Genomic DNA, 24,637 nt, shown 5'->3' with positions numbered 1-24,637 from the left:
ATTATAATTAATTGGCACCCTGATAAATGGCGTGATTGCCTAATTGGGGTGGTTGCTAGGGAACGAGGCCTCACTCGGAGCCGAAAGGGGACATGGCGTGGGGCTGGCCGCAGGTGAGTGTCAGGGTTACCAGCTCAGCCGGTTAATGGGTGGGAAGCCAGAGCCATCGGCACTCGCACCAGCTGGTGTTTACTGGGCAGCTGCTTGTGTAAATCACAAGTGGGTTATCAGTTAGGGGATATTTTCCTAGAAGGACTGGAAAGTAACCAGGATCTTTTTTCTTGTAAGCAACAGAAAGCTGGCAGGGGCGGGGGGGTGGGCAGGGGCAGGGAGGGACCACAAATCAGTGTTAGAAGGGGACTTACTGGCTTCCATGACCGAAAATTGCTAAGGGAACAGCTTCAGGCTCAGCTGAGTCACCGCTCAGGTTCTGGCCTGAGAATCTGTTCCTCTCCATCTCTGCGCTTCCTTCCATGGGGATGGTTTCTCTCTCCAGCTCCGAGGGGCAGGCAGGCTCTGGCACCGCGGTCAGGAGAGCCAGCGCATGCCTGGCTACCAGCCTGGCTGTGTGATCCACGGCACATTACTTAGCCCTTCTCTGCCTTCGTGTTTTCATCCAGCCAGTAACGATGATCATAGCACCCCTCTCCTGGCTGGTAGGAAAGGATGAAATGAGATCACCGGGGTCAAATGCTTAGCCTGGCATCTGACACAGGCAAGCCCTGGGGAAACACTGACTGTCCTCGTGACTAAGGTGTTGAGTTCAAGAGCTGTGCCCCTCATCCTCTCTGCTTTGAGCCCACCAGAAGAGAACAAGCTTCCTTTCTGGTAATGCCCACCCAAGCCCCAGGCATCTATCTGATTGGACCGTTTTATGTCATATGCCCTCTCCAAGCCGATCACTGGTCACAGAAATGAGTCGCTGACCATGGGCTTCAGGCCAGGCTCCCAGGCCCCGCCCTGTAGTCAAGGGTCGGGGCAAACCAACTGAAACCCCAAAGCCCTAGGGGACACCAAGGGAAGGAAGACTGCTTGCTGGGGAGGTGACAGCCAGTGCCTGTGACGGGGGTGCGGGGGGACATGACTGAGCGATCATGGCTAGGTGGATCTGCTTCCAATTCGATTGAAGTGGGGACCGTAGAAACAGCTGCTGGGTGGGCAGCCTCCCCCGCCCCTTCACTGGGTCAACAGGAATTAGAAGCCGAACCTTTCTCCCTCAGTGTCTGACGTGTGCCACCTGGCCTCAATTCTGTGCTTTCTGGTGGCCAGCAGCAGCGTTTGCCCAACCTTCCACCACGAAAATCGCCTGGAGGCTTTTGTTTAAAAAAAAACATTCAAATTCTAGATCCTGCTGAATCAAACTCTCAGGGAAGGCTCTGGCTGTTGGAAGGGAACGGGGCGGGGGGCGGGGGGGGGGTGGGGGTGAGGGTGTGTGGGTGTGTGTGTTCCATGTCAGCAGAGAGGTGGAAAGAGGGCCCTCGTGTGTGTTCATCTGAGATCGGGCATATAAAGGTGTTCTGTATAGATTAAGAGGGCATTCCTCTCATTTGTCAGTGCACACGTGTTTACTGAGCAGCTACAGTGTGCCAGGCTCTGTGTTAAGCATTAGGATGGGCAAGAGAGAACCAACATGGCATTTTCATTCCAGAGGGTGAGAAGATAACACACAAGCAAACAAGTCTGAGACTTTTTCAGAAAGTGACAGCCTCTGTGCTAGAAACAAGTTGAAGGTGAAAAGTATTAGTTTCTTGTCCGGCTCTTTGCGACCCCATGAACTGTAGCCTGCCAGGCTCCTCTGTCCATGGGATTCTCCAGGCAACAACGCTGGAGTTGGGTTGCCATGCCCTCCTCCAGGAACAAGATAGTAACATGACAGAAATGATGGGGTGGTGGGGCACAGCTTTTGACAGGGGTCAGGGAGGCCTCTCTGAGGATGTGACTTTTAAGCTGTGACCTAAATTTTTTGAGATGAGCCCACAATCTAAGGAAGAGCATTCTGGGTAGAAGGCACAGCCAGTGCCAAGGCCTGGAGATGTAGAGGGGCGGCCTGCTTGAGACACCGGTTTAAAACCCGAGGTGAAGTTCAGTGGTGTGAAGGGCAGTGAGTAAGAAGTGAGGGAGTGGGGAAATGAGGTCAGTGGTAGAAATGAGGGCCAGGGCGAGAAATTCATTTTTTATTTCAAATGAAATGGAAAACCATTGGAGAGTTTTAAGTCCGGGAATGACAAGATCGGTATTTTAGAAAGATCTCAGTGGCTACCATGAGAAGGATGCTTTGTAAGAGGAAGCCGGGATATAAATTTGCGAGCTGATATTGGCCAGGATTTTGGTGGTAGCAGAGGAGATGGAGTAAAAAGGGGTGAATTGGAGATGTATCTTGAAGACGGAACCAGTGGAACTTTCTGATGGATTGGATGCTCAAAGTGAGGGAAGCCCTGTAGTTTCCAACCAAGGACAGCTCTGCGCCCCCAGGGGACATTTAGCAATGTCTGGAGATGTTTTGGGGGGCTTCCCGGGTGGCGTTAGTGGTAGAGAACCCTGCCTGTAAATGCAAGTGACTTAAGAGACATGGGTTCGATCCCCAGATCAAGAAGATCCCCTGGAGGAGGGCATGACAACCCACTCCAGTATTCTTGCCTGGAGAATCCTCATGAACAGAGGAGCCTGTTTGGGGCTACAAGGTGTCAGACACGACTAAAGCTACTTAGCACAAAAACACGGAGACGTTTTTGATTGTCACACTAGGGAGGAGATGCTTCTGGTAACCAGTGGGTGGAGGCCAGGGATGCTGTTAAACATCCTTCAACGTGCAAAACACCCCCAACCCAGACAACAAAGAATGAGGCAGCCCCAATATCTCTAGGGTCAAGGAGTCAAAGATAACTGGGCAGCTTGGTATAGGGTGATTGGTGTAGAGAAGACGAGCAGAGAAGGTTTGGAAGAGGGAGGCTGATCCAGAATTTAGTTTGGAGATGCTGGGTGTGAGATGACACTCGTCCTGGGTGGCCAAAAGCTCACTGGGTGCTGGATACACAAGTCTGGAGCTGTATGGGGCTGGCAACTGAAATTAGAGCGTCATCAGCGCATGCGTGTTATTTTAAGCCTTGGGACTGGACATGATCAGTTAGGGAGAATGTGTTTTGTTCTCTTGTGGGGTTTCCGCCCTCTTCCCTCCCCACTGCAATGCCTGTCATGCATCTATTTGATGAATATTTTTAGCACGTCCCACACTCTCACCTCTTTATGACGGTCCTGAGAAACTCCCAAAGGCTCAGGCTGAAACCACTGCCCTCCCCCTCACCCCCCCCCACCGCCATCCCGCGCCCCGCCATCCATCTCCTCATTGCTCCATGATTAGCAGACAGAGCTAAACAGCCATCACTCTGCAACAGATGCCCTTGGGAAATTGCTTAAGTTCATAAGGATCCTGGCCCTTAAACAGGCAGCACAATACCTCCTTGGTAGAACAGCTGTTAGCCTGGTCTCCAGAGCGTCTCCTCCAGCCTAGACCCAGACTTCATGGAATTCTCTCTAACCAGCAGCCGCCACTGTTTTGAATTTTCTACGGTCTCTTATTATGATTCCAAAACACACGTTGCCCAGTGGCCCTGGCTTCTGATGCGTAGCTTCACCTTGCACAAGGCCGGGATCCATGGCTTTGCACACCTGGGCCTCACTTGAAACTTGGATGAGTTCTATCCCAAACTCTAGAGTCGTTATGAAGCGGGGCTTGTGTGTGTGAGTTGATGGGGAGGGCCATCCCCAGGGACCATGAGCGGTACCCAAGATGTGTTTGGCCAGGTGGAAGCCAGATGTGTTAGGGGAAGAATGCTGCCAGTAGCCCTACTGCATCAAGACCAGGGCCCCAGTGGATGACTTGACCCACCTTGGCAGCCAGAGAAGGGGAGTGTTTTCTTAAAAAACAAAAGTCCAGGAGATGTTCATGCTCTGGCGAAAATTAGATCATCCAAAAGCAGCATTTCTGGCATGTTCTAGAGACAGGCAGTGTCCACAGACTTCTGATTGCAGGCCACTTACCTCAATATTTCAGAAAACAGGAAAACCTACTAGAGTCTTAGTGGTTTGGAGTCCTAATCACCTGACTGTGGATCAAGATGTATTCACTACAAGTAACAGAATTCCTGGCTGAGGGTGGCTTATATAATAGAAAACACTTAAATCTCACCTAACAGGAATCCAAAGCAGGGGAGCCCAGAGGCCAATTTGTTGGTAAAATAGTGTCATCAAGAACCCAGGATATTCCTAGCCTGTCTGTCTGTCCTCAGCCTGTCTTTGGTCTTTTTTGCTTCATGGTTTTAGATGGCTGCCACAACTCCGGATATCACATCCCCGTCAGTTCAGTTGTTCGGTCATGTCTGACTCTTTACAACCCCATGGACAGCAGCACACCAGGCCTCCCTGTCCATCACCAACTCCCGGAGCTTGCTCACACTCATGTCCATTGAGTCTGTGATGCCATCCAACCATCCCATCCTCTGCTATCCCCTTCTCCTGACTTCAATCTTTCCCAGCATCAGGGTCTTTTCCAGTGAGTCACTTCTTCACATCAGGTGGCCAAAGTATTGGAGTTTCAGCTTCAGCATCAGTCCTTCCAATGAACACTCAGGACTGATCTCCTTGCTGTCCAAGGGACTCTCAAGAGTCTTCTCCAGCACCACAGTTCAAAAGCATCGATTCTTCGGTGCTCAGCTTTCTTTATGGTCCAACTCTCACATCCATACATGACTACTGGAAAAACCATAGCTTTGACTAGATGGACCTTTGTTGGCACAGTAATGTCTCTGCTTTTTAATATGCTGTCTAGGTTGGTCATAACTTTTCTTCCAAGGAGCAAGCGTCCTTTAATTCCATTTCTTTCCTTTATTGTGCCCATCTTTGTATGAAGTGTTCCCTTGGTACCTCTAATTTTCTTGACGAGATCTCTCGTCTTTCCCATTCTATTGTTCTCCTCTATTTCTTTGCATTGACCACATCCCCATACAAAATGGGAATAGAGAGCAGGACTCCTTGCTATCTCTTTTACTTAGCAAAATTCTTCCAAGGACGCCCCCACACCAGCAGACTTAGCTTTATGCTTCACTGGCCCAGGGTTGGGTTTTATACTTACCTCTAAGCCAAACACTGACCAAGGGAAATGGGTTTTTTATGTTTGACTGAGCTCAGTGGTTCGCCAAATTAGCAGGCCAAACACCCTCTTCTTATAGCAAATGTATTTTGCCCAGTTTCCCTGAAGTAAATTCATAGATTATGTAATCTATCTGCACATATATTTTAATAATAAAGTATCCTGACAGTAATTTAAAGGAAAACTAAAAAGGAAATTGATATGAGCCTATGAACACTTAGCACAACTACCTTCAAGGGCGCAATGAAGCAGATGTTCACACTGGGGCAGAATCATGAAGATCTGCCAGCTCCAGATGCAGTGAGATACAAACAGATGTTTGGCTTTGACAGCTCGAAGGCCACCAGTGCTATGGCCATACGCAGTATGCTTTTCCAAAATAGAGAACGGCCTACCGAAATTTCCGAGAGAAACAAGCTACCGTCTTCCCTCAAGTTCCCTAGTGGTCATATTCCCAGAAGACTTGGTTTAGGATAGAACCACACGAAAGCATTTTTGGTGTTTATATGTGAAATGGAGTTCATGTCTAAGGTCAGGCAGTATAAAAAGCTATTTCACCTCCGTGGATGTCTGGCGGGATATTAGAAAGTCGTGCTGCAATTGGGGTGATTCTTCACTGTATGGAACATTGTGAATCATCCACCTTCCCTGCACCTCTGCTAGACAACAGAAGCGTCCCCCAACCAAAAACCCACGAATTCCTGAGAAGCACCTCTTGGGGGGATGACTTCACCCCCCTGAGTCTGCTGGCCTAGACTAATGCTGGTTGTTGCCAGAGGGCAGCAAGTTCCACCCCCTGAAAAAATTGGATCCTGTAGACCAAAGAACGACCAGAGTAGGGGGCACATGCAGCTTCTGCCTCAGAGTTCTTCCCAAGCTCCTTTCTGCCCCTCGCCCTCCTATTGACATATTCCTGAAATGTCCCAGTCAGTTCAGCCAGTGAAATAAACCCACGTGGTTGGCATGGGTTGGCCTCTGCAGGGAATGGGGTGATGAGTTCTTGGGCTAATCTAGGTATTGGTGGTTTCCACCTGGAGATGAAGATGGTACAGGTGACTGCACAGAAGAACTCACACCCATGTGTCATAGTGGGCAAGGGCATGGACTCTAGAACCAGACTTCTGGTTTGAATCCCAGCTGGGCCACACAGAAGCTGGGTGGAGCTGGGCAAGTCACTTAACCTCTGTGAGCCTCAGATCCCTCTTCTGTAAAACGTAGGTAATCCCAGTAGCGTCCTCCTAGAGTGACTGTGAAACGCCAGAGCAGTGTGTGGGCACGTGGGGCATTGCCTCAAAAGGCAGATATTACTATTGCTTACATTTGTGGATACTTTTTAGCTTTTTTGAGTTGAGATATAATTGACATGTGACACTTTATTCATTTTAAATGTATACACATAATGATTCGATATATGTACACACTACAAAATGATGACCCCAGTAAGTTTTAACATCCATCCCACACATACGTAGTTTTGTTTTGTTTTTTTTCTCTATGATAAGAGCTTTTCAGATCTACTCTGGTAGCAACTTTCAAACATACAATACAGCTCGTTAATTATAGTCACCACACTGGAACTCACATGGACGAGACTTACTTATTTTATACCTGGAAGTCTGTGTCTTTGACCCCCTTCACCCATTTTGCTTATCCTTCACCCCTCACTTTTGCAGCCACCAATTCTATCTGTGAGTTCAGTGATGGGTTTGGTTTTTTAGATTTCGCTTATAAGTGAGATCATGCAGTATTTGCCTTTCTCTGACTTATTTCACTTAGTATAATGCCCTTAAGGTCCATCTGCGTTGCCACAAATGGCAGCCGTTCTTTATTTTTATGGCCGAATAATCCACATTTTCTTTGTCCACTCATCCATCGATGGACTCTCTGATTGTTTCCATATCTTGGCTGTTGTAAGTGATGCTTCACTGAACATGGGGTGTACAGATAGGTTTTTGAGGGATTTCATTTCCTTAGGATAAATACCCAGAAGTGGAATTGCTGGATCATGTGGCAGTTCTATTTTTAATGTTCTGAGTAACCTCTACACTGTTTTCCATCATCCCCGCATCAGTTCTTTTTAGCTTTGAAGTGCTTTGACACCTAGCATCCTGTGTGGTCCTTTCAGCCACTCTGCTTATGAGAAAGGCCATTGGTCTCCCTCCTCCTGCTGAGGAACATCCAGCTTAGAGAGGCGGCAGCAGGCGGAAGGCATAACTGGGCTCAGGGCTTGATTCTGTGACTTCTGAGCTGATGAGCTGTATCGTGTTCGCCCCCCTGCCCTGCCCCAACATACAGCTGAAGCTGGAGGGCTCCTGAAGCAGGAGAGGAAGTGCCTTGATGGAGGGCATTTCTGCAAAGTCACAATAGGGCTTGTGGGGGCTGGCAGCTCCTCAAAACAACCCTCCCTCCAGGGGCCCGCTGCCCCCACAGTAAAGTCTACTTGGCCCTGCACTGCCTGGCCTCCACTTCCATCTCACTCCACACCCCTCTAAGTGCATGACCCCCAGACACACTGGCCTCCTCTGCGTGCTGATGCCTCTGTCAAAAGTGCTGAAGTGAGCTGGAGAGACAGAGACGTGGGCTCAGGTTTTCCTTACACTGGGCCCGCGTCGCTCAGCTCTATTGCCTCCTGGGCCCACATGGGCGTTGGCGTTTGTCTTTTGTTGCTACACTTTGTCCATACCAAATGGCCACCCTTCTAGGAGCAATACGTTGAACTTCATTTATTTTAATGATAATAAAATCTAGTATCTATGGTATACTTGTTGCCAAGCGTTTAATCATCGGGAAAATGTTCGTTGCTCAATCAGTCTGACTCTTTTGCAACCCCGTAGACTGTAGCCCACCAGACTCCTCTGTCCATGGGATTCTCCAGGCAAGAATACTGGAGTGGGTTATTCCCTTCTCCAGGGGATCTTCCTGACCCAGGGATTGAACCTAGGTCTCCTGCATTGCAGGCAAATTCTTTACCGTCTGAGCCACCAGGGAAGCCCTTTAGTCATCGTGACAATCCTTTTAACCAGGGCCTGTTATCTCCATTTCAAAGCTGAGGAAACTGAGGCAGAGGATGTGATGCCCCCACCGGAAAAAGGAGCTCAACTTGTCCATCTTTATAGCAGCTTACCAGCTGTTTGAAACTGATTGAAAGAATGCATGAATGATGTTCTCCGCTAAGTGTTCTTCTAGTAAAGCCACTGGCCCCAAGAGACCAAACGTCTCGACTCACAGTAGGAGACGTTCCAGTCGCAGGAACAGGCTCTCATCAGTGTCCTTCCAGGTCCTTTAGCTGTGCGTCTGCTGTGTAACAGATCACCCCCAGCTCAGCGGCTTAAAGCAACGATTATTTCTAACAAGATTATGGGTCACCAGGTGGTTCTCGATTTGCGTGATGCCAGCTGGAAGGTCCAAAATGGCTCCACCCGAACGGCTGTTGGTCCAGAAACAGTGCTCCCGTGGGGCCAGCAGCTGGAGGTCTCCATCCACCTCCACGTGGTCTTTCCCCACGGCTGCTTGTGCCTCCTCACAGTGTAGTGTCTGAGGATAGCCTGACATCTAAGAACACACATATAAAAGCTGCCAGGCCTTCTTAAGGCTTCTGCTTCAGAAGGTCTAGGGGTCTAGGGGCAGGTGTGGCTGTCAGCCTCGTGGAGGAGGGGTTCCAATGAGATAAATGCCCCCGCTGCTTTTTCTGTTCTTAACGTTCCATTTGAGGGTCAGGGGCCCAGTGAGAGAGTCTGACTGCCAGCTTTTGTCATGTGATCACCCTTTGGTGACATGGCAGGAGAGGGTGGAGCATCTTAGCAGGAGAGAGAGAGAATCCTCTAAAGGAAATTGGGGTGCTTCAAGAGAAGGGGACCAGATGCTGGCAAGAAAGGAGGAATTAGAAACCTCTGCACAGCCCCTGAATAAGGGGCTCTGCCCCAGGATGAGCAGTTAGCATTGGAGAATGAACGGATGGAGGATGGATGGAAGAATATTTTTCAAGTCTGGTATAAGTGTATGCCCAAGTCTGTGTGATGCTGTTCTAGGCAGGGGCACCATATTTCAGGCACTGCTAGGGGTTTGGGAGCCCTACCTTCATTATGTGGGCCAAAACTAGCTCCCGAATCCCGGCCATGCTCAGCATCCTCACCCCAAAGATGGGGCTGATTGAAGGTAGCCCTTGGAAAGGAGAGCGTGCTCGGTGGTGATGGACCAGCCAGCCCAGTGGGTGGGCTCTTGCCTCCCCACCGTGGACACCAGGAGCCCGGACCCCAGTCCCTTTCTTCCAGCCACTTGTGCATCTGGACACCCAGTACACCTGGTGACACCCAGTGAGTCCCCCAAAGACCGATCCGAGCTCCAAGAACACCTCTGACCCAGGCGCTCCTCCCCTGTGGCAGGCTATTTCCAGCTGCTGCTAATTAGACAGCACAGCACGCCAGGGTTGGAAACAGATCTGTCATTCGACATTCTCCCTGACTTCCATCTCTAAATTTAGCGGGGTATTTGGTAAAAGTTGCTTCAGACGCCCTCCCCCGCCTGTGAGTACAAGCTTCTCAAATGATTGTAAGCTTCAGGCTGTTTCCAAGGTGAGCTAATGAGACACGCATCTGCTAATAGCAGGGCGTGATGAGTGAGCAGGGTACACACGGCTGCGGATTGGGTGAAAGGGGAGAAATAACTGGATTATAAATACCGGGCAGTCAAAATAGCCTTTCACCCCTTTTATGTGTATGCAAGAGACTGCAATCTCTGAAAACCTAAATACAGGGTCTGTGGGGGTAAACGGTGCTGAGAATGGGTGGGGTTAACACACGGGAGGGGGTGGGACTGAATCGCCAGCCCTGGCCACGGCTGCCTACACCGAGAACCAGCCCACAATTAGGCGTGAATAATGACTCTGTTGAGGTCCGACTTTATTGCTTTTGGCCAAAGGCCTTTTGCAGAAATAACTCTGTAGCTCGCTGCCAGGGAAGCTTTTGTCCATAGCCGAGACAAAAGAACAAAGAACAGAGGTGGGAAGAACTGTATCTGATTCCTGTTTCCCCTAAACACCCAGGAAGGGTGGCAGGTGTGGCCTACCAGGAAAGCGTGGGCTGAGGGCAGGTGACGTGCAGCCTCGCCTATACCAGGCGGCCACTCCTGCTCCCGCTGTGCTGGTCTTTACTCTGATCTTCACATGGACCCTGCTCGTTCCTACCACAGGGCCTTTTCATGTGCCTTTTCCCTTGCTTAGAAAGCACCGCGCCCACGACTGACTCTCCACCACCCCACTTCTGGTGTCAGCCCAGACACTACCTCCTAGAGGCGTCCCCTGATTTACCCTATCTTGTCATCCTAACAGCTCCTTACAAGGCCCTTAAGATCATCTGGAATTCATCTTCGTTCGTTAAATCTGTCTCCCTCACCAGAATGTCAGCTCCTTCAAGACAGAGGCCTGGCCTGCTGTTTCCCAGCATTCCACACAGCACTGGCCCGGAGTAGGTGCGCAGAAAAGACCACACAGCTTTGAAGGGTTGCAAATGGGCCCCCAGGCAAGCTCCAGGGGAGCTCTGTTCGGCTTGCTCAGTGTTTAAAATGTAGTGGCTGTTTTGATTTTGCAAACGGCTCCTCCAGCAGGGCACTCTCCACCCCTCCCTGTGACCCTAAACCCTTGTCACTCACTCCCGGCTCTTGCCTGGGCCCTGCAGGCATTTGAGTTTATGTCCTCACTTTAGACAAAGGCCACGGCTCATGGGCGTGTCTCCACAGGTGACCATTACAACATCAGACTTCCTGTGAGCCAGCCCACCCGCCTCCAGCCCACCTAGTCCCACTGAGTGGATTGAGTCTTGGGTCCCGGTGGGCGGGACCCAGGGGTCCTCATCTTAGGAGTCCCTGCCCTGGCCACTAACCTCTGAGTCACCAAGGAGGCCTGCTCCGCTTGCAAGAAAATGTCCAGTGTCCTTGGCAAGGAGGAACGTAACCGTAACGTCACTGTATTTGTTTCTCTGTGCTGCCGTCCGTCTATGGCTGAGGTTCTCACCTGGGGGTTTTGCCCCCACCAGGGGACATTAGGCAATATCTGGAGACATGTTTGCCGTCACCACTGGGGGTGGGTGCCTCTTGCGTCTAGCAGGTGGCGGCCAGGGACGCTGCTCAACACCCTGCAGTGCGCAGCTGCTGCAGAGGACGACGCAGGCCCGAAGGCAGCAGTGCCCAAGTCGAAAGACCCCAGGTTAGGGCAGGCGGGGCTCATTCCCCGCGGAGGAAGAACACTGCCTCTGGAACTGCGTTTACTGAAATAAGAAAGGGGCTGAACAGAAAACTGTCCGGCACAAACGCGAGTGCAGGCGACAAGCAGCGCTTCCGAGACTCTGACATGTGGGCCGCTGGGGTCAAGGTCAATCAGGTCGCCCTTTGGGGAGCTCAGCGGACCGTTAGCTCCACACCAGAAGCCCCTGCCCATCTTGCCAGAACATTCCTGGCAGCTGCCTATCAAACCCTAGCTGCCGATTCTGGGAGAAGCAACGTGCCCTCGGGCCGAGTTCTGGAAGGTGAGGTGTTTGCAGCTCTCCTGCCCAGCCAGGCTGTCTTAACATCCCTCTCAAACCCAGCCCAGCAGCCCCCAGCTGCAGTCTCCCACCGGGCAGACCAGCAGCCCACCCATGCGACCAGGGCTGACAGCTTCGTGGCCTGGGCAGCCTCCCAGTGGACGGTGACCCTGAGCAGAGGGTCACGGCTCACGTCAGCAGGAGGAAAGGACCCGAGGAAGTGAGAGCCAGTTCCCCCAAATCAGATCACCCACTTCTGTTTGGGTTCCTGTATTGAGGAGGTGGCTTCCTTTCTACTTACAAAGAAGGGACTTTTTAAAAAGCAGGGATAAGTCAATGTTTCCAATGCAGATCTAACTGGGGCACCTCTGTTCTCTGAAGTGGCACAGGAGGAGAAGCAGTTACCGTGCGTTCATGCCTAGGGCAGCTCGCTTTCTGCCTCTTCTGCTCCTTTCAGAATTACCCGAGCACAGGCCCCATTGATCTAACCCCTTTGGGTCATTCACAAAAGAGGAGAGGGGTTGGGGGAGCCTTCCAGTCACCCCAGGACTTCCTGAGGCTCAGGGATCTTTGATATGGGCGTGGGCACAAACTCCAAAGCTTGGCAGGTGCAGACAGATGGAATCTGACTCAGACGCCGTTTCACTTCCTAGAAGGGTGACGTGTGCAGGGGGGAGGCTGCCACCCCCTGCCGTGCCCGGGCCTCTGTGACTTGGCAGGGCCTCCTGTGTTTCCTTGGGCCCATGTGTGCACCTCCAGTGTGGTCTTCTCATTCCTCTGTTTGGAGGTGGGGCATGCCCCGTGTCCCCTCCATGAATCTGGCCAGGCTCACGTATCACTGGTGACTAGTAAAATGGTGGAGTAATGCTGGGGACAGCAGAAAAGGTGAGGTTCGGTCAGAAGAGATGAGGTCAGGACTTCCCTGGTGGACCAGTGGTTCAGACTCCAAGCTCCCAAGGCAAAGGACCTGGGTTCGATCCCTGGTTGGGGTACTAGATCCCACATGCTGCAATTAAGACCCAGTACAGCCAAATACATTTTAAAGAGAAGTTCCACCTAGGCTGGTGGGACGCTCACTTTTGGAGCCCTAAGCTGCAGAAGAAATCAGTCACCAGCCTGGGGCTGCCATGCTATGAGGAAGCCCAGGCCACATAGAGAAGCCCCCTCCCACCCCCAGCCCGAGGCTCCAGCCCACTGCCACCAAGCTGAGGATTCAAGTCCCCAACTTGTGAGTCTTTCCAGCTGTGGCCTCAGGCACAATAAAGCAGAGACCAGCCCTTTCTGCTGTGTCCCGCTAGAATTCCTGAACCCAAGTCCCTGAGCATTAAAAAAAAGAAAAAGATTTCCACTGTGATGTTTGGAGGTAAATTGTTGCACAGAAGTAGTCACTGGATCACTTGGCATGTGCTGGGCTTTGCTCTGTTCAGTCAGTCATTCACTCTTTCATTCAACAGTATTTAGAATCTCACTTCTCACCCTTTCGCTGCTCCTACCCCTGTCCAGACATGGCCCATGGCCATCGTCTCACTGGCCTTGGTGTATCCACCCTCACTCCTACAGCCTGCTCTCCACACACAGCCAGAAGGACGCTGGTAAAACCTACATCTGAGCACAGCACTCCTGGGCTAGACTGTTCCAGGTCCCCCCTCACTCAGCTCCACCCCAACCATACTTGCCCCCATCATGTTCCTCAAACACCCCAGCCACATTCCTACCTCAGGACCCTTGCATTTGTCTCTGCGCTTGGAACACTGTTCTGAATATCCATAAGGCACTTTCCTTCACCTCTTGGAGGACTCTGCCCATGTGTCCTCTCTCAGGCCTTGCCACCCTCCTATCTAAAGATGCAAGCTTCCCACACCAGCACTTCCACTCCCTCCCCTTTGGACTCATCACCTCATGTGCTTGTCTTTTATTTTGGTGTCTGATCCACATCAGAGTATTCATTCCTGGGTCTTCAGCACACAGAACAGGGCCTGATGTATAGTTGTCCAGTCGCTCAGTCGTGTCCAACTCTTTGAGACCCCATGGACAGCAGCACTCTAGGCCTCCCTGTCCATCACCAACTCCCGGAGTTTGCCCAAGGTCATGGTCATTGATTCGGTGATGCCATCCAACCATCTGATCTCTCACCCCCTCTCCTCCCACCTTCAATCTTTGCCAGCATCAGGGTCTTTTCCAGTGAGTCGGCTCTTTGCATCAGGTGGCCAGAGCATTGGAGCTTCAGCATCAGTCTTTCCAGTGAACCCATCAGTCCAGACCCAGGACTGATCTCCTTTAGGGTGGACTGGTTGGATCTCCTTGCAGTCCAAGGGACTCTCAAGAGTCTTCTCCAGCACCACAATTTGAAAGCAACAATTGTTCGGCTTTCAGCCTAATTTATGGTGCAGAGTAGGTTCTCAGTAAATATTTGTTAACCTGAAGAACTAGCACCCAGGGGGCTGAGCCAGGGGCTGAAGCTATGGAGTGAGAAAGAGACAGCCCCTACCCAAACAGAGCTTCCGGTGGGGAAAACAACTCCCTGCAAGGTACAAACTCGAGCAGAAGAGTGCGTCGAGGAATCAGACACGGAGAGGGGCGCTCTGAAGAGAACAGACCTTGAATGAGGCCAGGAGTCAGAGAGGGAGGCCTCCGCAGGGAGGGAGGGGAGGAGGACCTCCCTGTCTGCTTCAGGCTCCACCGGTCCCGAGTCCCAGGCTGCGCCCGGGGAACAGTCTATTTTTCTTGGCAGGTGAGGAAACTGGGGCGGATCAGAACCAGAATTCAGGACTCCCACGCTCACATTTCTTCCACTTTTCTGCACCACCTTCCTCTCATCAGCAAATAAGGAGAAGGAAGGTCTGCCTGTGATAAGGCAGAGCGAGGCCCAGGCCAGGGGCTAGCGGCCGTGTCGTCGGGCATCTGTACACGGGTGCAGATGGTGTCCGGGAAGCCGCCTGAGTCAACTCTCTGCCCCTAGCCTGCTCTACCAGTTGGGCTATTCGGTTGCAAGTGACTGTGAAAGCAATTCCGAGTGACCTAAGAGAACAAGAGAATTTGGTTTGTGTCCTCAGAGAGTCGAAGTGTGAGAAAGTGACCCTAAAAGAAAGGAGAGACCTCAAAGCTGTTGCAGGATGTAGAAGAATCCCTGGGTGCCTGAAGCAAAGACCCCGGAGGTGGAGCCTCCTCCTTCGGACTTAGCTGGATCCACGGTCTCAAATGTTGGCAGAACCCAAGAATGTTCTGTTTCGAAGCTGTTTTCTTCTGCGTGGTGGCTTCATCCCACTCTGCATGAGGCAAGATGGCATCATTTCCTTCATCCTCATGGTGGACCGACGTGGACCAAGGTAGCCAGCTGGAAAGAAGAGGCACCTCTTCATAGTCAGACTGAAGCACTTGGATAATTCTGCTGGGCCGGTCACTGAGGCAGGGGCTTCAGAAGGCTCGGATGGGCTCAGGTCTGATAAGGGCTCTGCTCCGATATTTAAGTGTGTGAATTATATGGTCCCTCACTTGGTATGCAAAACACTTTGACGCTCAGCTTCTCAAGTCTTCAAGTATATCGTTTTTAAACCCTCTTTGAGCTTGCTCTATAATCCATGATCCCATTCTAAGGTTTCACCCGTGGTTGATCATTACTTCCAATCATGTTTTCTGACACTTCTCACCATTCGCTGGATTATTTCAACTCCAGCTTCCGATATGTTGACTCCTTAGAATGTCAGCTCCGTGAGGGCAGATACTTTTTTTTCCCCACCATTTTATATGCAGTGCCAAGAACTATGCCTGGCACAGAGCAGGCGTTCAGGAATCTCTTGGCACCTGAATAGTTGTGCAGGCCCCTGGATTCTTGGGCTCTTCTCTTTATGCCCTAATTTCCTTTCCAGATCCTGAGCCCTTGTCTTGAAACCTGATCTTTCCCTCCATCCTCTAAGGACCTTCTATTTCCTGTCCTGCAGCCTTGGTTCTGTGCCTCCTGCTGAAATTCCAAGGATAGTTACAGAGAGCCACCTGACCCTTGGACTTGGGTGAGGGAGACAGAGAGAGTCTGTGGACTGTAGATTGCAGGAGCTCCTGTCTTTTCTTTGACAGCCCTGGAGAGGAGGAGAGAAGGACGGCCAAGCTTCCTCTCCCCAGAAAAGGGAGATACCGGGGGAGTGCAAGGTTTACCGGATGGGCGTGTCATCCTCCGTCTAGACAGTTTCTAGGCTGCGAGGTTGGGACCACACATCTCACCTCTCCCACACTGTCTGCCACTTGCTGAAGCTATTTCCCCTGCCTAAGGCACTCTGTCCTCCATGCCTTCTTCAGAGTCCACCCAAATCCTGTGGATTTTTCAGAACTTTGCTCCTCTTAGGCTTCTCAAACATTTCTCTGTAAGGACTCCACACAGCCATCCCTGCCTGCCCGCAGATCAGCAGTTCCCTCTTTTTTTTTCCTGTTTCTACAACACACTTAACCTCAGCTTCTAGTATCATATGTCAGTTTCCAAGTAAACGGAGGAGTCAAGAGAGGACTCTGGGGTCAGGATATCTGGGTGTAAATCTCGGGCACGCTATCTGCTTGCTTTATCAGCACAGGTGCCCTGCAGGAAACAGATGGTGCCTCCCACAGAGATGTAAAATGAATAACACAGATCTCTGGGGCCAGGGGACAGTGGGGACCATTCGCTGGAACCTGGCAAGGGCCACCCGCAGGAGCCGTGGCCTTCAGTAGAGTATTAGAGGTATATGCTCCATTCATAGCAACTGGGCAGGGAAGATACCTGGAAATTGCCCAGGCATTTCTCTCCTCCCATCCTCCCTTCCCTGGGCAGCGTTTTCTTTAGCACAGAGCTCGCTGATGTGGTCCAGCCAAGTGAACCTCCTGGGGCACAGGGAAGAGAGGAGAGGAGACGGGGAGGGGGTCAGTCAAGGGATAATATTCAGCATCTAGGCAGCACGACCTTAGGAAAGTTCTCGAACCTCTCCATGCCCTCAGCTTCCTCACCCACAATTGGAGCATCCTAGCATGTTGATGGAGAAGGCAGTGGCACCCCACTCCAGTACATTTGCCTGGAAAATCCCGGAGAAGCCTGGTAGGCTGTAGTCCATGGGGTCGCTAAGAGTCACACACAACTGAGCGACTTCACTTTCACTTTTCACTTTCATGCATTGGAAAAGGAAATGGCAACCCACTCCAGTGTTCTTGCCTGGAGAATCCCAGGGACAAGGGAGCCTGGTGGGCTGCCGTCTCTGGGGTCGCACAGAGTTGAACATGACTGAAGTGACTTAGCAGCAGCGTTGTTGAAAGGTGTCCTGAGTTAACACAGGAAGAGTGTTTAGTATTGGCCGAGTTCTGCAATAAGCAGAATTAAATAATTAAAGTTTAATTGTAATTCTTCCTCATTATTCCTTATTATTCTTTTAGGGTATTTACTGTGTTGATCTGGGCATTTCCTGTTGCAAATGACAGCCCCAATTCAGATCAGCTTAAGCAACAAAGGGCACTTGTTTGAACCTGTAACTGGCTCCAAGGTGCAACCTGGTTCAGCCCACCAACCAGCATCCTCTCTCAGGCTCCAGTTGGTAGCTGGGCTGGGCTGACCCCTTTCCAGCTCTCGGTATCCACCCTGCTGTTTCTTACTTCTCTCTCATTGGCCAGGCTTGGATCACGTGTCTGTGTCTGGGCCAATCATTGGAACTAAAGAGATGGCGTGTGCTGACTGGCTCCGCTTGGGTCACATGTTCTAGCCCATGTTCAAACTGCACATAAGCAGAAAAAGGGAGTGGTCAGCGCCCCCATCTGAGTTGCCCTGGTGGCTCAGATGGTAAAGAATCTGCCTGCAAGGCCGGAGGCCTGAGTTCGGTTCCTGGGTTGGGATGATTGCCTGGAGAAGGGAATGGCTAGCCACTCCAGTGTTTTCGCCTGGAGAATTCCATGGACAGAGGACCCTGGCAGGCTATAGTTCATGGGGCCATAAAGAGTCAGACACGACTGAGTGACGATACAGATGTGAACAAAGCTGACAAGAATCCATACCACTGGAGAAGTGCCATTCTTGTGGGGGAGACTGCCAAAAAAATAAGTAAAATGTGTAGCTGTCAGAGGTGGTAGGTGCTCCTAGGGAGGGAAGAGCTTTCTGTTTTAACCCGCAGAGGTGAAATTTGAGCAAATACCTGAAGGAGGTGAGGAAAGGGCCATGAAGAGATCTGAGTGAAGGCTCTGGGCAGCGAGAACAGCACATTCAGAGGCCCTGGGGTGGGGACATGCCTGGCTTGGGCAAGGAGCAGCACAGGTGCTATGTGGCCAGAGTCAAATGGGTAAGGGAGGCGGGGAGTGGAGGTGACGAGGTCAGAAGAGGGTGGACAGAAGGCATAGGGTCTTCCAGGCCTCTTGGAGGGCTTGGGAGTTTTATCTGGCATGAGATGGGAGCCCTGGAGGGCTCTTCTGTGGAGGAAGACAAACTTTTGTCTTTAACAGGATGCTTCTGCCTGTTGATAGAAGGAGCTGAGTGTGGAAGCAAGGAAACAGGCTGTCGTAACCCAGACAGGGTTACCCTGCCACGTAACCCTAAATACTTATTTGTAAAGTGAGTGCAGGGAGACATACGTGCTCTGGCTCTCTGGAGCACGTAGGAGGTCCCCAGCTCTGGGACAGGGGCTCTGCGCATCTCCACATCCCAGTTCCCTTTCTTCTCACCTCCAGTCCGATCAACTCCTGCTCCTGCTCCTGCCTTTCCCACTGCCTCTCCTTGGGCTGTCCGACTGCTCCTGAGCTCTTCTCAGCCATTGTTGAGTTTGGGGATCCTCAGAGGAAAGCAGCCATGTGGGTCTTCCCGGACAGGCCTGCGTGAGGGCCCAAAGGATGGTACTGAGACCTGCTCCTCTCTGCAAATCAGATAAATCCAGAAGCAGGAGTGCTGTCTCTGAACACTCAGGGCATTCGGCTTTCCCAGTGATGTCTTCTTGGGCCGATTTGGCTTTGCCCAAGGTCTGTGAGAAAGACACAGGGTGAAGGGCAGGAAGGGAATCCAGCTGGTGGGAATAAGCAGAAGGGTCCGAGGGATGGAGAGAGAGTCACTCAGCTAGGGTTGCGCAGATTCACCAGATATGCTCTCACTTCAGCTTCTCTGAATCTTTACTAAGAAGGAGAAAAATGGAGGCAGAATCCCTTGTGTCATTTTAATTGATTTCTCTAGCATCCAGAAAGATGCTGGCCCCAGGCCAGGGGAAGTGGGAGCTGGGGGAATTCATCAAAAATCGACCCACTGATGACTTGAGCTGATGAAGTAATTAGCTCCTGTTATTCTCTGATCCCTGGTCGTGGAGTTTTGACTCCCATCCAAAGGATCAGCATCCTGGCTGGAAGGTTAGAGATGCCTGGGAGCAGAGAGGAACAGCCTAAGAGTCCCAGGAAGAGTCCAGTATCCCCCAGCTCCACCCACCATCTGGTCCAGGGCCCCTGTTCCTCCGTATCACAGGCCCAGAGCCAAAAAAGACCCTCCAAGGGCACCTGGCCTCCTGCTGCTTCAGAGGCAAATGAGGAAACTGAGGCTGGGAGACCTTTAGAAAGTTACCCAGAAATCTGCTTCCAGGAGGTTCTTGTTGAGCTGCTGACTCCATCCAGGCTGGGTTTGAACCCCATCTCTGCCCCCTGTTTGGCCATATGATCTTGGGAGAGTGCCTTCATTATAATTCTCTGTGCCTCAGCCTCCTCATCCAGAAAATGGGTATAATATCGATGGGCGTATATGCTTATTAAACAAGTTGATATGTTTAAAATGAGAGTTGCTGTTTGTAGGGTTTCCCTTAGAAATGCTCTCACTATTATCACTCAATGTCCATCTGAAGGAACATAAATGTGCTTTTTTTTTAATTTAACTGTAGTTGATTTATACTAATGTGTTAGTTTCAGGTGTACAGCTTCAGATTCTTTTCCACTATAGGTTGTAATAAGATACTGAATATAGTTCCCTGTTCTGGAGAGTAAACCCGTGTTGTTTATTTCATGCATAGCGGTGTGTATCTGTTAATTCTACACCCCTAATGTGTCCCTGCTGCTAAGTCACTGCAGTCGTATCCGACTCTGTGCAACCCCATAGACAGCAGCCCACTAGGCTCCTCTGTCCCTGGGATTCTCCAGGCAAGAACACTGGGGTGGGTTGCCATTTCCTTCTCCAATGCGTAAAAGTGAAAGTGAAGTTGCTCAGTCGTGTCCAATTCTTAGTGACTCCATGGACTGCAGCCTACCAGGCTCCTCCGTCCATGGGATCCTCTAGGCAAGAGTACTGGAGTGGGATGCCACTGCCTTCTCTGTAAAGTGTCCCTAACCTCTCCCATTTCCCCTTGGGTAACCGTAAGTTTGTTTTCTATGTCTGTGAGTCTGCTTCTGTTTTGTAAATAAGGTCATTTATATCAGTTTTTTAGATTCCACATTGAGTGATACCAAATGGTCACTATCTTTGTCTGACTTGCTTCGCTTAGTATGACAATCTTCAGGTTCATCCTAGTTGCTCCAAGTGGATTACTTCCTTCTTTTTTGTGACTGAGTAGTATTGCATGGTCAGAGAAGGCGATGGCACCCCACTCCAGTGTTCTTGCCTGGAAAATCCCATGGGCGGAGGAGCCTGGTGGGCTGCCATCTCTGGGGTCGCATAGAGTCGGACACGACTGAAGCGACTTAGCAGCAGCAGCAGCAGCAGTATTGCATGTTATAATATATCCCACATCTTTTGTATCCATTCATCTGTCGACAGACATTGAGGCTGTTCCCATGTCTTGGCTATTGTGAACAGTGATGCTACGAACATAGAATGCATGTATCTTTTTAAATTATGGTTTTGTCCAAGTGTACGTCCCGGAGCAGGATTGCTGGGATCATATGGTAACTCCTTTCCAAGGTTTTCAGGAATTTCCATACTGTTTCACACAGTGGTGCAACAATTTACCTCCCCACCCACAGTACCGGAGGGTTTCCTTTTCTCCATGCCCTCTCCAGCACTTATTTTTGCAGATTTTTGATGATGGCCATTCTGGAAAGTATGAAGCGATACCTCATTGTAGTTCTGATTTGCATTTCTCTAAGTTAGCGACACGAAGCGCCCTTTGATGTGCCTCTTGGCCATCTGTGTGTCTTCTTTGGAGAAATGTCTACTTAGGTCTTGTGCCCGTTTTGTGATTGGGCTGTTTGCCTTCGTTGTTGTTCAGTCATCACGTCGTGTCTGACTCTTCGCGATCCCATGGACGCAGCACGCCAGGCTTCCCTGCTTGCTTTGTGAATGTCCATTTTAGTGGGCCAACTGGCATACCAGTTAAGCGCACATTTCAAGTGCAAAGCACAAAGCAGTCTTCTTTCTTTCCCGAAGAGGGGTGGGACATGGACTGATAACATGATTCTAGGACCCCCTCCCATGACCTGGGGTAATTCGAGGACCACTAGAATCTTCGGCATGTCTCCTGTGAACGCTCTCAAGCCTCCCATTACCTCCAACACAAGTCTCCCGGTGGTGCTAATGTGCTTTGTTGCCTTTCAACACCTGCTAATTTCCCACAGAGAGACAGTGCAGATGTGGGAGCCGCCAGCCCAGGGCTCAGCTTAGAGCATTAAATGTGAACCAGAAGCTGTCAGATGGGGCAGCCCGATTTCTGCTCTCTTTGACTTTGTGTGGTTAGTTCTACAGGGAAGGGACGCGGCTGTTTTATTTATCCTTGGTAGAAAGTTTTCTTTTTCAAAATACTGTGCTTATGCCTTTTTTAAAAAGGATTCTTTTGATGTGGACCATTTTTAAACTTACTGAATTTGTTACAAATATTGCTTCTGTTTTATGTTTTGGTTTTTTGGCCGGGATGCATGTGGGATCTTAGCTCACAGACCAGCGATTGAAGCTGCAGCCCCCGCATTGGAAGGCAAAGTCTTGTCTAAGTTGCAGGAAAAAGCCATGCGTCTGAGAGCAATTGGGAGCATGGGGGAGAGGTGGGCAGGGGCTGGACGCCCCCCCCCCACGCCATAAGGCTTGTTGGGAGTTTGCATTTTGTACCCTGAGCCCTGAGAAGACAGGGGAGGGTCTGAACAGGTGAGTGACAGGGCTGGGACTAAGGTAAGCTGATCACCTTGCACCTGTCCACCTGGAATGAGAGCCTCTTCAGACCTGGAGCCTGAGAACCTCCCTGGTCTCGCCTTACCCAGGCCTTGTGAGTTGCATGTTTGGATCTGAATTTTAGGAAGACCCTGCTGGCTGCCTCTGAGAGGATGGAGGTGGGAACAGCGGGTTAGGGAGGAAGTGAGATTCCCCGTAGGCAGCTGGTGCCATACCCGGGTGGGTCACACAGGTCCCCGCTGCGGACCCTGGCGTCCTCGATAAGTTCCCTGAGCCCTGGCAGGGTTCCCCATGACAGCAGGAGCAGACAGAGTCCTTCAAGGTCGTGGGGACGGTGACTCAGGCCGACAAGCTTGGTTTCCTCCCAACTCGTCTGCTTGCCCGCTCGTTCTCTCGTTCTCTCGTTTTAAATAGATGAGACCAAAAGGTCTATATCTGGACAGGAGTTGAAGGCTCATTTCCTCAAGAAGTAAAAAAAAAAAAAAATGACTGCAGAGAGCAAAGAGCACAGCGAGATCTGAGACCTGCCTGAGACCAGTTTAGCCACCCTGCCTTCCTTCTACTGCCCTTTGCTGGTGACCCCATCTGACCCGCAGTCAAGAGGCTGACCAGGATCACGGGGGACTGTGACACTTCTCCTCTCTCAGCTTTTGAGCTCTCAGTTTTCTCTGTTGTCATTTTGTTTTGCAACTTAAAACCAATATGGACATCTTACCCCATCACGGGACCTATTGACAGGGGACCTTTGTGAACACCCCCCACCTTGGGTTGAGTTCTTCCACAGCCATATATCCACGTTTTATTCCTGGGGAAACTGAGGTTCCTCACTGGCTTATTGATGAGGAGACCCAGCTGGTGAGTGATGGAGCCAAGACTGAGATACAGAGTCGCCTAGCCCACAACATCAGCCTGGCTGGTCCAGACCCATCCCCGAATCACATGCTACCTGGGAGCTGGGGATGCATCCGCTCATCTCTGCATCCTCCGTGGCGCTTGGCACTGGCAGAGAAGAGATGACCAGAAATGTCTGCTCTCCAGGCCTTTTCCTTTCCTTTCACTGCGGGGTGATTTCTCTTGCATTGGTCGGAGGGTTGGGAGGCAGGCTGACTACCTGACTTGGGACCTGGGCTCACACAGACACATCCAGAGAGAGGAATGCTGTCTGCAGAGTGGTATCCAGAGGCTTTCCTGCCAGCCTCTTCCCTGAGCCAGTTACAAATTTTTCTTGGAACTTTAACCAAATGGGGTGTTTGCTCCGCTGTAGCTATCGCTGATCAAAGAAGCTCTCACTGCCCCTGCCAGAAGCCATCGAAGAAATCATGATACAACCTGGGGCCTAATCCGCTTCCTCTTCCTCTAGGTCCGTGAGTAGAGAGGGAAGAGAAACAAACCCACGGAGCACAGCTCCAGACTCCTGCATCCCTCCAGAAGCAAGGGGATCCGCGGAAACGTAACATGGCTCCCCCCGGCGTCCTGCTTTGCTTGCTGTCTGCAGCGGTCTTCTCTCTACTGGACGGAAGTGCGGCCTTCCTGTCCCACCACCGCCTGAAAGGCAGGTTTCAGAGAGATCGCAGAAACATTCGTCCCAACATCATCCTGGTGCTGACGGACGACCAGGACGTGGAGCTCGGTAAGCGCCCAGCTGCTGGTAGGCGGCATTCCCCAGGCTCACCGTGCTGGGTCTCGGGCCCCTGATGCAGATGCTCGGGTTGACCCTGCAGAGTTCATGTCTAATGGACTGAACCAAGTCCCAGGGGTGGCCCCGCACATGGGGCTGCACAGCTGGGTCCTCAAGGTTAGGGGTCTCCAACCTTTTCCTAATCAGAACCATTCCTAGATTCCTCCAAAGTCCTAAGGAAAAGAGATGTTAAGACCAGTTGATGACTTGTTGTCCAGTTTCTACTGAGAACCTATCACATTCCAGGGCATATTCTAGGACCTGGAACTTCAGTAATGAGTGAGGCAGGCACCATCTCTAGTCTCATGGAATGTGGGAGAGAGATAATCAAGGTCATTGCTAGTTCAGATGGAAGATCATTTCAAGAAGGGAGAAACGTTCTGGGGTAACTGTAGAGGATCCTGGCTTGCAGTGATGGTCGGAGCTACTTTGGATTAGTAATCAGGGGATGCCTCTCAGAGGAGATGATACTTGAGCTGATGCTGAACAAAAAGGGGAAGCCAGCCTGGGCAGTATGTGTGTGTACGTACACACCTGCAAATGTGCACCCCTGTTCCACCCATCTTAACAGGTGGCACCAGTCCTAACCCAAGGAAGGGTGGGCTCAGCCTTCCTTGGTGACATCTCGGGAAAGGGAGGGTGGCCGCTATTGCTAGTGACCTGACTCAGTTTACAGGGATGGTGGCTTAGGAGGGTGGGGACGGTCGCCGCTCATCCTGAACTGTTTCCCCTCTGGTCCTGTGGGCTCCAGGTAGAGCAGGTGAGGAAACGGGCCCTTGCTGTGATTTATAGCAGGACGCCCTCCCTGATCCCTCACACAGCCCCCCGCTCCCGCGGTCGTGTCCTTGCTTCACTGGGTAAACCCTCCTGGCCTCCTCCCTCTCCCTCCTAAGGGAGTCCCTGGGCTCCTCCACCCAGCTGGACACCTTCTTCTTCAGGAGGCACCTCTCACCACATTTTCACTCACGTGAGAAGTCTCCACCCACGAGCCCACCAGGAGTGAGGCCCCCAGAGTCAACCAGCTGGACCTTCTGCTCCTGGGCTCAAATTCCACGTACATTTCCAGCTCACCTTTGGGGCTGTCTCTCAGTGTCAGCCCTGTTTCTCCTTTACTTATGTCTTCTCTCCCTTCGAATTCACTGATTTCAGCATTTCCGTTTCTCCACATTAAACCCCACACAGCGCTACCCTTCAGATCTATCAAGTGAGGCACAAATGCAAATCACATAAGTAATTCTAAA

General features: G+C 51.1%; 1 protein-coding gene across 11 annotated transcripts in view; it reads left to right on the top strand.

Annotated features, from left to right (window-relative positions):
* Positions 1 to 24,637, top strand: part of SULF2 (sulfatase 2) — a 124,616-nt gene that overhangs the window by 3,699 nt on the left and 96,280 nt on the right. For all 11 annotated transcript variants that reach the window (XM_060397816.1, XM_042230246.2, XM_042230245.2 and 8 more), the window contains exon 2: positions 23,079 to 23,348. In XM_060397816.1, coding sequence (XP_060253799.1) covers positions 23,174 to 23,348 — 175 coding nt within the window. In that variant the 5' untranslated portion in view covers positions 23,079 to 23,173. The remainder of the gene's footprint in view (positions 1 to 23,078; positions 23,349 to 24,637) is intronic.

The sequence above is a fragment of the Ovis aries genome, chromosome 13 (assembly GCF_016772045.2).
Source record: "Ovis aries strain OAR_USU_Benz2616 breed Rambouillet chromosome 13, ARS-UI_Ramb_v3.0, whole genome shotgun sequence".
NCBI lineage: Eukaryota > Metazoa > Chordata > Mammalia > Artiodactyla > Bovidae > Ovis > Ovis aries.
The sequence above is the reverse complement of the archived record's forward strand: the minus strand, read 5'-3'. Positions and strand labels throughout refer to the sequence as shown.